The sequence below is a fragment of the Neopelma chrysocephalum genome, unplaced genomic scaffold, assembly GCF_003984885.1.
Source record: "Neopelma chrysocephalum unplaced genomic scaffold, ASM398488v2 Primary Assembly neopelma1_24, whole genome shotgun sequence".
NCBI lineage: Eukaryota > Metazoa > Chordata > Aves > Passeriformes > Pipridae > Neopelma > Neopelma chrysocephalum.
In genome coordinates, this window is record NW_020897693.1 from 42,013,011 (window position 1) to 42,027,957 (window position 14,947).

Genomic DNA, 14,947 nt, shown 5'->3' on the forward strand with positions numbered 1-14,947 from the left:
GGGCAATAAAAGAGTGCCTGAAGAGGCACTGCAGCCATTCCTCCCTTCAAAGTGTAGACTGCTCTCAACTACATAACTGACAGGACGCAGGAAACTTTTTACAAGTACATTTTTATTTAAAATAAAAATTAATTATGGTGGCTTTTTAAAATAGGGTACTGCACAATCTGTATATGCAACACAGTTTTTGGTACGGAACATACTTATTGAGCAATATCCTTAAATACTAAATATATATTAATGGCTTGTTTGAGAAACATGACAACATTAATTTTGATATTTTTTTTCTCTTTAGTCATTTAGCCACTGATACAGATTTCCTATAAACAATATTCGTTTTCATCTGTACATGTGGTACACAGTCAAGAAGGCAGATCTTAGAATATTTACATTCATGCATTGATTTAAACACACTATGTTGCAGTTTAAAATAATATATTTTTGTTTGTACAGGTGCAAGGAGTATTGTAAATACATATCTACCATAGGCCTGATTCTCCATTGCTTGGCAGTGTCTATGGTCATGACCTGTTTGGAGCAGGATGCCCACACTTTCTTCACATGCTGTGACCATATGGCATGCAAGACTGGACAATTAGGTCTCTGTATAGATATATATATATCTCAATATATTTATATCTTATACTTAGTAGAACTTTCCTCTTTCCTTCCATGTCTGTTTTTGCAGCATCTGTCCAAGGCAGAGATGCTCTCCCGGGCCACCGCTTAGTTGGGTGTGGGTCAGGAAAAGTGGCAGCTCCACCTTCCTGGTGCTGCTGAGGAACAAGGAAACTCAACAGCTCAGGCCCTTAAAGTGCACTCCCTGCTAGTGGTAATTCTTGAGAGGAGATTTTTGAGTGGCTGCTCTCCCTCAGACTGACCACAGCAGTTTGCTCAGTCTGTCTGGTGGTGGTCAGAGCAGAACAGGTAACTTCTGTGTAGAAACTGGTCACCTTTGCATCTGCTGGGGATCCAGCTATTTTGTGAACGGAGCTATGAAGGACCTTTCTATCCCTGATGCTTTGGGGGCTAAAAAGGAACTCAAAATGCTTTTAAAGCTGCATATTAGATTGCCAGTTCCCCAGACCCAGGATCACTGCTTAGTGAAGCGCTTATCCATCAGGCCTACTCCTTTCCTTTTGTATTTAATTATAGTACAATAAGGAAGCATAGAAGCCTCTCTTATAAAAGCTTTGCAAGTAGTCTGTAGAGTGTTAAACACAAGCTCATACCACATCAGCAGGCTTCTGAATTCACTCCTCAGAGACAGTGCCTTTCCAGCCTTTCTTTTCTGAAGACTTACATCTGCTTCCAGTATACTTTTCTAAGCACTTCTGAATATCACTTTAAATTTCAGTGCAGTGTAGTCAACTGTACCTAGGCAGGAACCTAAAGGTAAAACTACCTCACGGAAGATTTCCCACCTCTCCTTGCCATGCCATGGTGTGAGGGCTGAGAACAAAGTATATGGGCAAGCAGAGGAGCAGCTCTCAGGCTGTCTGCTGCTGCTCTTCTGTGGCCAATGCATTAGAAAAGCACAAGGGAAATGTCTGTTCCAAGAACTATTATGGTGATTATGTGCCCAAATACATTTATCAGCATGTTGCATATAACGATAGTGTATATCTGCCTATGCAAATAAGCTACATCTATATCTCTCAAAATACTGCCACAGAGCTGGTACGTACTTTTATCTTGATTATACAGATGGGTAAATTGAGGCACAGAGAGGCAAAATTACTTGCTAGTAAAGAGCAGATTCAGTGGCAGAGTTGAAAACAGATCCTAGTCCGCATGTACTACTACTTGCAATGCCCTGCCTCCCCGCTCTCCATGAAGTTTTTAATGTTTATGTTCTCCTGAGGAGTACTCAGGAGGCCTGGGGGGAGTTGTTTGTGGGTTGTGTCATGCACCAGGGTCTTCTCTAGTGAAGACATTTTACCATTTACATTAATGAAAATCAGACAGTGTCTAGTGAACATCTCTTTCTTGCAAAAACAGATGCATTTTGATGGACTTAATGAGCTACAAGTCCCTGTTGTGATTTTCACCTTACAGAACATGCCTTTAAAGCTGAATTAGGAATAAAATAAAACCAACAACCTTTAGGAGAAAGTGCTAATCCTGAGCCTGTACCGTGCTAAACTTATCTGCATTCATACTTTATACTCTCAGAGAAACATGCAACCAGTCTCAAACTATGCCACGTTTCCACATTTAGGCTGAAACAAGTGGAGTAAAAAAACAAAGGCAAACATAGGTAACTACATCAAAAGAAATGTTATAGCTTAAAAAATTCTAGAAATATGCTTGTAATATTATTATAATAGTATTTAGGAGCTAAGTGCTTTAGGTAATCATCATTTGGGATACTAGACTCAAAGTGTAAATCCTGTCATTTTAATCCCACTTTGGATCTAAGAACATATCACTCTGTCTTGTGCAAGCACACAAAATGACTGTGTCTGGGAATGATCGTACTCTTGGGCAAAGGGTTACTTATTCCCTTTCACTTTTGTAATTGCATTCACTTCCCAAGAAGATCTAGCTTTAAAAAATAATTTTATGTGGTTAAACTTCTACATAGTGATGACAGACTAAAAAGCTAAATGAATAATTCCATAAATTTCTCAAGAGCAGTATATAGCAGCATTTCATTTTATCATTGAAAAGATACTTATATTTACATACACCCTATTGTTCAACAGGTAATAGAAAGCTACAGATGGGCCTGAGCTGAGACTGCTGATTTGAACATCCCAGAACTTCTTTTGGGGAAGGTCTGCAGAACATTGTCTTCCTCTACCATCAGGCTAAACTCTGCATCTCAGTAATAGACCAACTGCAGGCAGGAATGCATTCAAATCAAGGTCTGATTTCTGCAGTTCAGGCACATCCTTATATAAAACTGAAAGTATTGGTGTGTTGCAGTACCGAGGGACATAACAGCCAGGGCACAGCCACATCCCAGAGACTGGGTTGACACCTAGGAGTTACTCACAGACGCGGAGACCAAGTGGTATTGAAACTTTATGTCTGGACAAGAAGCCAGGGTGTAAATTTGTCTTTGACTGCATCACTACTTTCAGCACAGAGGTAAATGGAGACATACACGTGGAGGTGTGACACGAAGAAAAGTTTTCAGGAGGTGGGGAAAGACCAGCATCCCGACTAGTCTCATCACCTTTATCCTAAGGGTTACTTACTGAGTCTAACCTGAGATCCTACATGAAATGAATTTGGTAGATTCAGCCTTGCTTTAAATAGTCTGCAATCCACCTCACGGAATGCATACTAAGCTATTACACTGAATTTGGCATAATCAGCATTCTCGGCTCAGGAGAGGCAGAGACTGAGTTAACGTGGGCACAACCAGCTTACTGGACCCTCAAAAGTGGTCCTCCAAGCCAGACCTGCAATGTCCTCAGTGGGTCAGTTCAGGAGACTCAACACTTTAAGAAAACAACATTAACCAGTGAATGAAGAGGACTTCAAAAGGCTGCCAGTCCTTTCAACATAATCCCGCTCAAATACGCCAAGATGTAAACAATATCTTTCCTGTAGGAGTTTCCCTGGGGAATCAATGTGATGCAAACACAGAGATATGTGTAGAATTTTGCAAAGGAAGTACATTTTTAAAGATAAAATTTAAATGTGATGAAAAAAAGAGTCTGATTATGAAGTAATAACGTTCAAAGCACCTCTTAATAACATCTCTCTTTCAATAGCAATGATAATTGCTAAAATCTTACATTTTGATTTCTTTTGCCAGAAAAGTCTTCAGCCGTGGAAATTGCATAGTCACCAGACTGCGGATAAATTTCCTGGGACAAGTCACAAGTTCATGCAAATTTTCCTTGATGGCTTAACAGAAACCTTTGTTCCCCTTTCAATAATGAAATAATAAGAATGCTAAGAATGAATTATTTGCGTACAAAAGTGCACAGGCTGGAGAAGCATGTAGGTAACACCTCCCACCATACAGAGAGAGGTGTCCTCCCATTTAGAGGGAGACACCTCCCTCTGACCCATTTATGAAAAGCTGCCACCACTCTGGCAGATCACCCTCTCCTCAAAAGATCCTACTTCAGCAGCTTTTTGTGGACACTCAATACAAACATAAAAGTAAGGGAAGAAGAAAAGCGGGAGGCATCGCAACATCGCTTTCATGAGATGCAGCATGCAATGCTTATGCCTTTGTGAGGCCTTTTCTCCGGGCAGCCCAGGTGGGTGAGTTTATCCTCCCTTGGAGAAGCAGCAAGCCTGGAGAGCAGCCTGCTTTTCCCTTCTGGATCACTGATGCGTGCGCTGTTTCTGAAATGAAGTCCTTGGCCACACAGCTCCCTTCGTTGCCTTATTTCACCCACCTTGCATACTCCATGCGTGTGCTTTGAAAGTTTACCACCTCCTGCGCCCTTGGTGGGGTTTCAGGGATTATACGACCGCATTGTTATCAACTGTTTTGTTGTTCTGGGAGGAGGTCATTGCATATTCGGACTGACTGGTTCCGTTCTCTTCTTTTCTCATTGGTTTCCTTGGGTGATCCCAGGTTCAGTGATGTATAGGCAGGGTGGGGAGAAAAGAAAGAACAGACATAAACATCTCCTTTGTCAATACAGATTGAAAGCGAGGACATGTAAGGTACATCACAATGCTGAACTTTTCCTGTCTCTTTTTCCCTTTCTGAACACAGACCAAACCAGTAGTTAAAATTTGTCAAGCATCGTGATCCACCTGGAGGGTGAGTGGTCTGATCCTGAGGTTTCATGATGTGCTATTGGTGTGCCCATGCTAATCTGGATACCTGTAATAGATGCAGGTGTACCTGTTACATGAGATGAAGGCTGCTGAAAGGAGTGTCCTCCACCATCACCTCTATCTCTGGAACAGAGGTTGGGATGCTGGTTGGGCTCTGCCTCGGAGCAGTTCTGGCCTTTCTCCTCAAAGTGTTACATCATTCAAACTGGGATGATGACCAGTCGTGTCCACCTAGGACCCAACTCACCATAAAACCCATAAAACCACACTGTGTTCGGTCACTAGGAGTAGACTCATCTGACCAGCACAGATACGTACACCTGTGGTGACCACCCCAGACAATCTTCACAGCCAATGGAGAAAAACAGGTACTTATAAAACATGGTTCAGAACAGCTTAAAGTAGAAACCCAAAATAAGTCAGATGCTTTGTGCCCAAGGCATTTGTTTTTCTCTGCATTCTCTGGGCATCAGGCAAAGCATCGACAGCTGGTAAAGCGAGGGGATTGTCCCACTCTGCTCTGTACTGGGGCAGCCTCACTTTGAATGCTGTGTGCAGTTTTGGTCACCACAAAATAAGAAAGACATAAAGCTATTAGGGAGCATCTGAAGGAGGTCAACAAAGATGGTGAAGGGCCTTGAGGGGAAGCTGTATGAGTAGCTGAGGGCACTTGGTGTGTTCAGCCTGGAGAAAAGGAGACTGAGGGGAGACCTCATTGCAGTTACACCTTCCTTGTGAGGGGAAGAGGAGGAGCAGGCACTGATCTCTTCTCTATGGTGACCAGTGACAGGATCACAGGGAATGGCCTGAGGTTGTGTCAGGGGAGATTTAGGTTGGATATTAGAAGAAGGTTCTTCAGATAGAGGGTGGTTGGGCACTGGAACAGGGTCCCCAGGGAAGTGGTGACAGCACCAAGCCTGACAGAGTTCAAGAAGCATTTGGACAATGCTCTGAGGCACATGATGGGACCCTTGGGGATGGTCCTGTGCAGGGCCAGGAGTGGGACTTGACGATCCTTGTGGGTCCTTTCCAACTTCACATATTCTGTGATTCTGTGAAAAAGCTTTGTGCTTTCCACACAGATATTTCAGACATTAGGGTCTTGAGTTTAAGGTGCTTCTGAGGGCAAAAAGAGGACCAGATACATGTAATACAACAGTCGGTCTACGCTATTGTTCTTGACAATGTTTAAAAAAACAAACAGCAATTAATGACAGTTAATGACATTTAATTTCAGCAAAGTATTAATAAAAGATTTATGGAGAATGATTACAAGAAGATAAATTTGTTTGCTTGTAATTTCAAAGACAATACTTTCAAAGACAATGCCTCTCTTTAGCTGGTTAGAGTTAAAACTTGTTAATATTAGCCATGATTCCAGCTATGGAATGACAGAATGGAAATGGAAGGCAAGGGAGGACTAGGAGTTGTTGAGACTAAGGGTTTTATGAACTGTTTTTGAGTCCTTAACATGCAGTGCCTGTCTGCATCTGACATAAGGTCCTGTGGGTCTGTCTTTTGTGACATTGTAAAGCACCCTGCCACATCCCTGACAAAAGGGATGAAGAATTTGATGGCAACACTTATTTTTTTCTGGGCAGGAAAATTGCTGTGGCTATCTAAACTTCTTTGCTGCTTTCAAAAATTCTTTCCTTTTGCTTTTCCCCCAGTTCCGAACGTATCAATGATCAAAAAAGACATTTTGGCCACTTCTACTTGCTGTTTGTCTCCTGTTTACCCCTTCTTTCTTTAGTGTCTCTCTCTGCACCTCTCCAGTTCCATTTTCTTTCCCTGTCTAACCTTCCTCTTTTTTCTTTATGCTAGAAAATATATTCCTCTCATTTTTATCTACATATTTCTCTTTTCTAGAAGTGATTTTAAGACAGACTGCTTCAGTTCTCCTGAAACTTTTTTTACTTTCTTCCCTGCTTTTTTTTTCTTTTTTTTTTCCTTTTCTTTTTGTTTTTTTTTTTTCCTTCAATTGCTCTTCCCTGAGAGCTGCCATTTGCTCTTTCCCCTCCCCTGGAGAGGTTGCCAGGGGTATGACACCACTGGCACTTGCATGCATTGGAAGGGTATTTTTTCAGAACCTGCAAATGGGGGAATGGAGATTTTATCAAGATTCTTCTTCTGCCTTATCAATTGCTATGGCTATTTTCTTGTCTCAATGAGAAGACTACTGTCCGATGCAAAAGTTCAGGCTTGGAGACTGCTCTGTTTAACTCCTTCACTCAATTTTTTTCCAAATTCACATCAGGAATGGATTTGGGGTCAAACTTGACCAAGTTACACTATTTAAATCATTGACTTGGCACGCTTGTATGCACTTGTCATCATGATTAAAACTGACCTATGTATTTAGATATGCAAGGTCATTTTGGCCTGTTGAGATTTTTCAAGTGCCCCCTTGCATTAGGGCATGGCTCTCTGTGTGCCACTAGTTCTTTTTTATTCCAAATTTCGTTGACTGTTGAGATCCAAGCATGCAAATTGTCCTCTTACACATCAAGGGGAACCCCTTTATACTATTTTCTGCCTAATAAGGTAGATTATGCATGATCTTCCAATGTGTAATACTCCAAGCCCCCTTTAAGAGGACAAGCTATGGCCGTGCACTTATGTATTTCCATTCCAGGGTTGCTCTTCACTGGTCAAAGAGATGTTTCAAATTAGTAAGGGAATGAGTAGGGAACTATTCATATCTGTGACATACTCACTTGGTGTCAGGCGAAACAGGCTGTTTGCTAATAAGTGGTTTGCATTGTTTTACAGTATGATTTGCTATACATTGTGCTTGGATGTTTAGCAAACAAATTGGTGTGTTCTTCATGCCAAACATCTGTGAATGAAAGGGCCGTGCAACTCTGTACAGCTTAGTACACGCCTGAAATGATGCCTCAGATTCCATATTGACCTCATCACCACACATGCATTAACTGGCATGAGTCCTAAAACCAAGAAAGCATGAAACATCCATTTAATAGTGTATTTCACATATCAAACTTAAATTTCAGAGGAGGTTCTGATCACATTATAAACCTTATTTATCAAAGAATTTCATATTGGCTTGTCATACTGGCTTGTACCAATCCTTTGCAGAGTCCTGTGTAAAGGTCAGTGTAATGATGCACATTCAAACATAATTTGTATGTTCTGTGTTCAGAAAATTTCCTAGAGGAAACATAGTTTTTGACCCTTTATTATGTCTAGCCACAAAACTCGGTATATTTGACAAAACTCTTCTTGCCAGCTTTGGCTACTGGTATAAATTTGACAGGGAGCTACTGTCAGTAAGGCAGTTGTGTGGTAGAGTATTAGGGGAGGGCTTCACCTCATGTCCCACTTGTACACACTTAAGAAAATCTCTATAGATGACTATTCAGACGAAATCAAGCAAAAGCAGAGCAAACTATTAATTTAATCAGAACTTTATTATGCCTCATTATAGGCTTACTGAAGCTTTGAGGAGAATAAGACCACTTAGAAATGGGAATGTAAGTTTTGTCCAGAACAGTAAACTGCAACAGAGTTTAAAAGTCACTGTGCAATCCACAACTCATACACTTTCAGGTGCTTCCTGCTTGAAAGGGATGAGAGTTAAGAATAAAACCTGATTTCGTAAGGCAAGTCTGAGTGTTGCAAACCTGTTTGCTGTGGCCTACCACCATAGCAAAGCCTCTGTTGAGTGCCAGTGCATCATGGCCAGTATCTGGGAAGGCTGGGCCCTGGGGAAACCCAGTCAAGCTAGGAGGGGGTGACCTTGGGTTGGCAGCAGAGAGATGACAGGATCTCAAATTCATCTCCTTCTGGGGTTCCCATACCCGACTCAGCACTGCTGGGAGACACCTGTCTCGACTTGGGATTTGCTGCCCTGGATTATTCCCTGAGGAAACACATATCCTATTTCTTACAAAACGGGAATAGAGTGTCATTCTTCTTTTCAAATGTAGTTAGAGGAGGAAGGACTGTTTTTTTAGTGTGTGTTGTTCAAGGAGATGCCCAATGCTCAGAAGATCAAAGTGAAACTTCACTCTTCCCTGAGCAGTGGTACAGAATTGTAAAAGCCATCTACAAAAATACATCTCTCTCTCTCTATATATATCTGAAAGATTGTGTTGTATGGCTATCAGTATCAACTGACAGAGATTTTACCAATGGTGAAAGCTATGAGGCGTCTCTGTACTGTCTTAGCACAACTGTACCTGTGCCAATGTTGGCACAAGGTACCCATGCAAAATATCCTTTTGTGTTTTCAGCTCCTCTTCAGAAGTTGCTTTTAATAGTGCATAAAGAACTTGTCTCTCTTCTCACGGCAGTTTCACCTCAAGAAAGCTCCTACTCATAACAAAGCTGCTACCAAGCTCTCAGGACAGCCCCACTTGTGCACATCACAGCACAGGGCTGTGCAAGGATAAGCAGCCGGGGAGCTGCCCCACCAGCAAAAGCAGCTGAAGGGAGGAGGCAAATCAGAGAGCTGTTTTGCTTATAAGTGCAATGATTTCAAAGCTCTTCTCCATAATGACAAATATTTCATTAGCTATCGACACACAAAAAATGTTTTTCAATAAAATTGGGTCTCATAGATCCTATGAGTCCCCAGTGCCCAGCAGAAATATCCAAGCTACTTATTTACCAGTAGAGATCAAACTGCAGTGGCATCTTCCTGGGTTACAAAAAGTCGTCCAAGAAACAAGGCAAACATCTATTAAGCATATTTTCACTCAGCTTCATTTCCTGGGCTAGGATGCTAGCAGTACTTGTGGCAGCTATGTTTAGAGCTCTCAGCTAGACTTCACTGCTGGAAGCCCAGACAAGATGATGTGTGGGCTCTAGTCACACTTCAAAAACATCCTTATTTAGCAGATACAGGGTAGGACTGGAAGAATAAATTTTGTAATGTTATTCAATTACTAGACCATCAATCTGCATAACTTGCATGTTTATAAGAATATAAAGAACATGAATGGAGGCTGTTTACATCTCAGTACTGGGGGTGTTCATCAAACAGCCATTTGCTTCATGTTGGCCATCAGTCATAAGAGGCAAATCAGTTCCTACAATAGAAACTGGTGGGAGAAGTGAACTTGCTTTTAAGACTGGTTTGTGAACAGGACTCCTGCTAGAGGAGCTCAGTGCACTGACAACAGTTGCTTTCAGGGACACAGCCATCAAATTTTTGTGCAGCCACCCACAATGAGCCTTACTGGCCAGCCTGGTGCTATGGCTCAGACATATGGGGCTCATGTTGAAAAAGGACACTTGTCTGGTGAGAGTTTTCAGAGCCACGGGAAGGGTCACATTCCAACTTCTCCCTTTGACTGTCTTAGAAGGACAAAAAAAATTAGTCCAGATATATTCTATTTGATAATCTAAAGACAGAAATCAAAGAAGAAACCCTAATGATGAAAATTCTCTGAAACCTTGTTTTTTCTCTATTAAATTAGTTAACAGCCATATGTGGACCATCTATCTGTCCAGAAAAAAGGCAGCATACTATTCATTACTTGTAGAAAGAGGTTACTGGCTCAACTACCTCCCACGTACAAAGTAAATGTTTTACAGTTATAAAAAAACACAGCTCCATCTGGACAACTTTCAGCAACACATTTACTACTGCTCAGTGTTTGTCATGGACCAATGTTCAGTACTCGCAGTCTCCCAAGGCTCTTACATTCCCCGTATTTCCATCTCCTCTCTGGTAAGTTAGATAGTCCAGAATCTAAAAGACAAACTGTCTTGTCCCAGTGTTTATTACTTATTACCCCAATATGTGATTTTTTTTTTTACTTACTCTTCCAAACTAGAGAGTTTTATAGGTAACTTGGATAATATTACCTGTGGCATTTGGAAGGACTATGTATATTGGGTTATTTTCAGTTTTGGACATTCAATGGAGCTCTCCTTCCTCAAGCTTCATTGCCCCTTTTCTCCTTACAAAAATAAATAAAAAGTATTTTGTGAATCAGAAAAGGCCATTCTTTCCCTGGAGACCTTTGAGTACTTCAGTCTTGGCCAAACAAAACTAGTGATCAGATGATAAATAATATTTACAAGAGCAAGTAAGCATACAATTTTTACATCTTCAGACCTTTTCTGTCTGTCTTGCGTGGAGAAGGAGAGAAGATCTGTACAAGTGCCCTGCACAGTGTTAGGACTATTATGCAAAAGGGAAAAGTATCTTTCACAGCTCTGGAGGTCATATTGCAGTAATAGGCTTTGATCTAACCCCAAGATACAATCTCCCAAGGAGGGATTCTTCTTTTCTGGCTGTTCACGTGAGCATTTCGAAGCCTGTAATTTACCGCTAATTTGGCTCTCCCTCACAGCCAGTTTTAGCTGACCAGTTCCTGGCGTATATTTAAGCAAGCCCTGCAGGTGTGTGGGTGATTTCTGTTTTGGGATGGTTCACACTCAAATCCCCCTCTCCGTGCACAGATTGAAGATCCAGACTTTGCTGAGTGCTTCTCTTGGGAAAAAAACAATCCATACGTAACTGCTCTGCAGCCATTCATCAGCACTTAGAGGCTCCCTGAGCTGGTGCACTCAGGCTTGCAAAGCATGGCAGGCAGATCTCTTTCTGCAGAACTGCATCTATCCCAGCCTGCTAAAGTCGGTCTGGGTATATCTGAAGGAAGGATTTGGCCCGTTCAGATTGCAAGTAATTGCGGTAGATTGCTGAGCCGCACATGAAATTCAAGAAGTGGAGTTTAGTCTTCATTTATTTTGAGCAGTGCAAAGTCAGAGTAAATCCACAGACTTTGCTGGACTTGAGGAAGATTTGCTCTGATGTTACAGAGGAAGATCTGTCCCTGGGAGACTAAGGTGATGCAATCCCATTTCCTACTAAGTCCTTCAATGAAGCTAACTTCAGAATTTTTCTCCTACACAAAAACAATCTTAAGGAAGAGAAGCAGCTTTATTATTAGGATACTGGGCAATTAACTGACATAATTGATAAAAGTACTTTCAGTGACCCCTCACATTGCAACCCATTCTTTGCATTCCCTCTAATGATCTTTAAAAGGTTTTATTGACTGGAGGGTTATTACAGCTGACGTCTGTAGGGTGTTCGCAGTGTGGAATACACTGTTGATATGTTTTTATTACAAAAAGAAAAAAAATGAATGAGACTAATATAAAAAAATGAGCTCATGTTGCCAGCTTTCCAGCCTGGCAAAAAGCCATTAAATGAAATAAAAAACCTCAAACAAACAAACTAAAAACAAACCAAAAAAACCCCAACCAAAACCCCCAAAACCAAAAGAAGAAAAAAAAAGACATTGAATGTATGGAACAAAGTCAAAACATGTCTGGAGGATGGTCATGTCCATGGCCCTGCCATTTGGGCAGTGCCATTTAGGGATGAGCTGGGCACACTCCTGCTCCTCAAAGGCCTGTCCTGCTGCAGAGCAGTGTAGGCAGCTAAGGCACATTCATGGAGCTCAGTTCATGGTGCACCACGATCTGCCAAGCAATCCAGAAACAGCCTGGGATTGGCAATATGTATGTCCCACCCAGATAAATGGAATTATATGTAACTCTATTGTGTTAGGCTTGATCCGTCCTAACAAGTCTATAATTTAAAGAGAGTAGCCAGTTCCAATTTCTGTCCTAACTTCTTATAGAAGACAATAAACAAACTTGAACAGTCTAGTCTAATGAAAAGAAAGAGTGGATGGGATTGGCCTCAGGGAACACCAGAAAAGGAGAAGGGCATTTGAAAGGAAGAAATGAGAAGAAGTCATAGGTAAATTTAGGCTGGAGATGCAAATAAAAGTTTCTTTCACTCTCAAAATACTGATTTGAACTGGGATCGCTGGAGGAGAGAGCAGGGAGAGAGAGAAAACTACACAGCTTCCATATTGGAGGAAAAAGTGGAGGAAGGAAAAGGTACAAGAATCCCCTACCATGTCTGCAAACTGAATGGCTTTTGGTGCCCATGCTTCCAGTCAGGTTGGGCATCAGTACTAGAAAGATGTGGGGTTGGAATAATAAGGGACTGAGGGAGGAGATGATCAAGGGCTGCTCTTCGCTGCTCTCTTGCTGTCTCTGAAGGACAGTATGTCTCTCACCAGCCAAGTGACTGTAAATACTGCCATTTTAGGCAATGGACTTTTCCATCCTCAAAACAAAGTTGATCTTCTGTGCTACTTTGTGCCCAGATTTTTTGCTCAATACAAGTAACTACCTTGCCATTTAGTCACTGGTAAACATAGGCAAGACCTTGAATGATAAGACTTGATCCATACAGAAAAACAAGGCTACTGCTATTTCACAAAATTATTTAAATAGTATGATTAATTTCTGTGCAGATGAACAAGAATTCTCTGTAGATTTTCTGCTCTATAAATGTCTTCAAGAGAAGAGTGTCTGCAACACAAATAAATGCAAGGAACTGAGAAGAAAATCAAAACTTGTAAAATGAACTGACCTTTGCAGCTATCTAGATCATTTTTCATTTGAGGCAATCTGTCTCTACCTCCAACTAGAGTGAAACCACTATTTCCAAGCATCTGCTTCTGGCTTTCTCCACTCACAACGAAAAGTCTGCAGAGCCAGACCCTGCTCTTTGCAGGATAAATGCAAACCCGCTGTTCATGGACTGGACAGGGTGGTCCCAGCCTTCCCATGCTCCAGGTGTGCAATGGGGCAAGTCCATGCAGAAGCAGAGCAACCAGAAAGTCCTGCATACCTTGATGTCTATGCAAAGATTCAGTTTTGTGCAGATGTGGCTTTAGAAAATTGTAACTGGGGACAATTTCTGAGGAAGAATTTGAGTTCAGCCAGTCTCCACAATGGCTTCTCAGGGCTCAGAGCAACTGAAGGGAAGAACCTACAGTTCCAGCAGCTTGGGAGTGTTAACATGTCATAAAGTTTCATGCTGTTGCCTCAAAAAGCAAACACCAAAGGGAGCACTATTTCTCCACGTGGGACCTCTTTTCATGGCTTCTTTTAAAGGCCAGAACGAGGAATTACATATTTTCCCACTCCAACCTTGCACATAGCTGGGATCAGACTCTACATACATCTCTTTACAAATGTCTTTAACCCTCTGTTATTAGTGCTTCACTCCTTCACCCGGCATTAGCTTGGGGAATGGATGCTGTGGCATTCATCTCCACGCATGCTCTCTGACATGGCTAATTAGCCAGCAGCATTCCAAGATGGATAAACCAGGAGCATCATTCTCCAGCCCAGCCATACCGGAGGGGGTGACCACGTGCCTGCTGATGGAGGGGACACTGGTGTGAGAGCAAGGCAAGAGTGTGGCAGAGCAGGACCACCCCAGACAGTGCCATCTTCTCCCACCCTCAGCTCTGCCCACACTGACCTACCGTGTATGTTGCCTTCATGGCAAGGCTCTCCAAAGCAGGGAGCTATGTGCTGCTTAGCAACCCTGCAGCATAATAAATATTCAGCAGTAAATACACAGGGTGCAGAGGAGGAAGGACAGAGGTAGCAGAAATCAGACCGTGCAGCCACACAAGTGGTGGCAGCACAGCTGCAAGGGGCTCAAGGGTGGCTGCAAGTGACTGATGTGCACCCCTGGAGTGTCACAGATCTGCAGAGGGGGACCCCGTCTGCACCCTTTCCCGCTGGGCAGTGTGACTGCAGGGTAGTAAATAGCACAGCAAGGGGGGTATGCGCAGGATGTAATCTTCCTTCAGTGGGGACCCTTGAAACCATCTCAAGTGGACAAGAACCTCTGAGCCTTTCTTTATTAACACCTGCTCTCTGTGAGGGCATGGTAAAGCTGAGATCTTGTTAACACACCAAGTTGTGACTAACTAAACAAGGTGTGAAGCTAATGCACATAAATTAGAGTGGGAAATAAAATTTGTTTCCATCAGATGCCTCGTTACCTCTGGCTGGGATTCCCTGCACAGGAGGGAAGTGCTTCCAAGTGCAGCTCCTGCTGTTGAGCTCTGCCTTTCCCTGGGGTTTCTGCGCACTGGAGTCCAGGTTAAAGCCAGGCATCAAAATCAAAGCCAGCAGAAGCCACAAATTAGGGGAGTCAAGGGTGGCACCAAGCCAAGGCTGCTAGCCAGAAGGATGCTGAAGGGTCAGGCAGGAAGGGGGTGTCTTCTACTTGGCCAAATTTGGGGCAATGGTAGGGTGATGTAGAAAATAAAGTTCTGCAGAAAACATGAAAGGGCAGAGATTGGGAGGGAAAGGGGCATATGCACAG

General features: G+C 42.4%; 1 protein-coding gene across 3 annotated transcripts in view; it reads right to left on the reverse strand.

Annotated features, from left to right (window-relative positions):
• Positions 1 to 93: 93 nt before the first annotated feature.
• PRIMA1 (proline rich membrane anchor 1) overlaps positions 94 to 14,947 on the reverse strand; it is a 55,604-nt gene continuing 40,750 nt past the window's right edge. For 2 of the 3 annotated variants that reach the window (XM_027673873.1, XM_027673872.1), the window contains one exon: positions 94 to 4,534. In XM_027673873.1, coding sequence (XP_027529674.1) covers positions 4,435 to 4,534 — 100 coding nt within the window. In that variant the 3' untranslated portion in view covers positions 94 to 4,434. Of the gene's footprint in view, positions 4,535 to 6,927; positions 7,707 to 14,947 lie in introns of those variants that run through there. The other variant, XM_027673878.1, reaches the window with a different exon arrangement.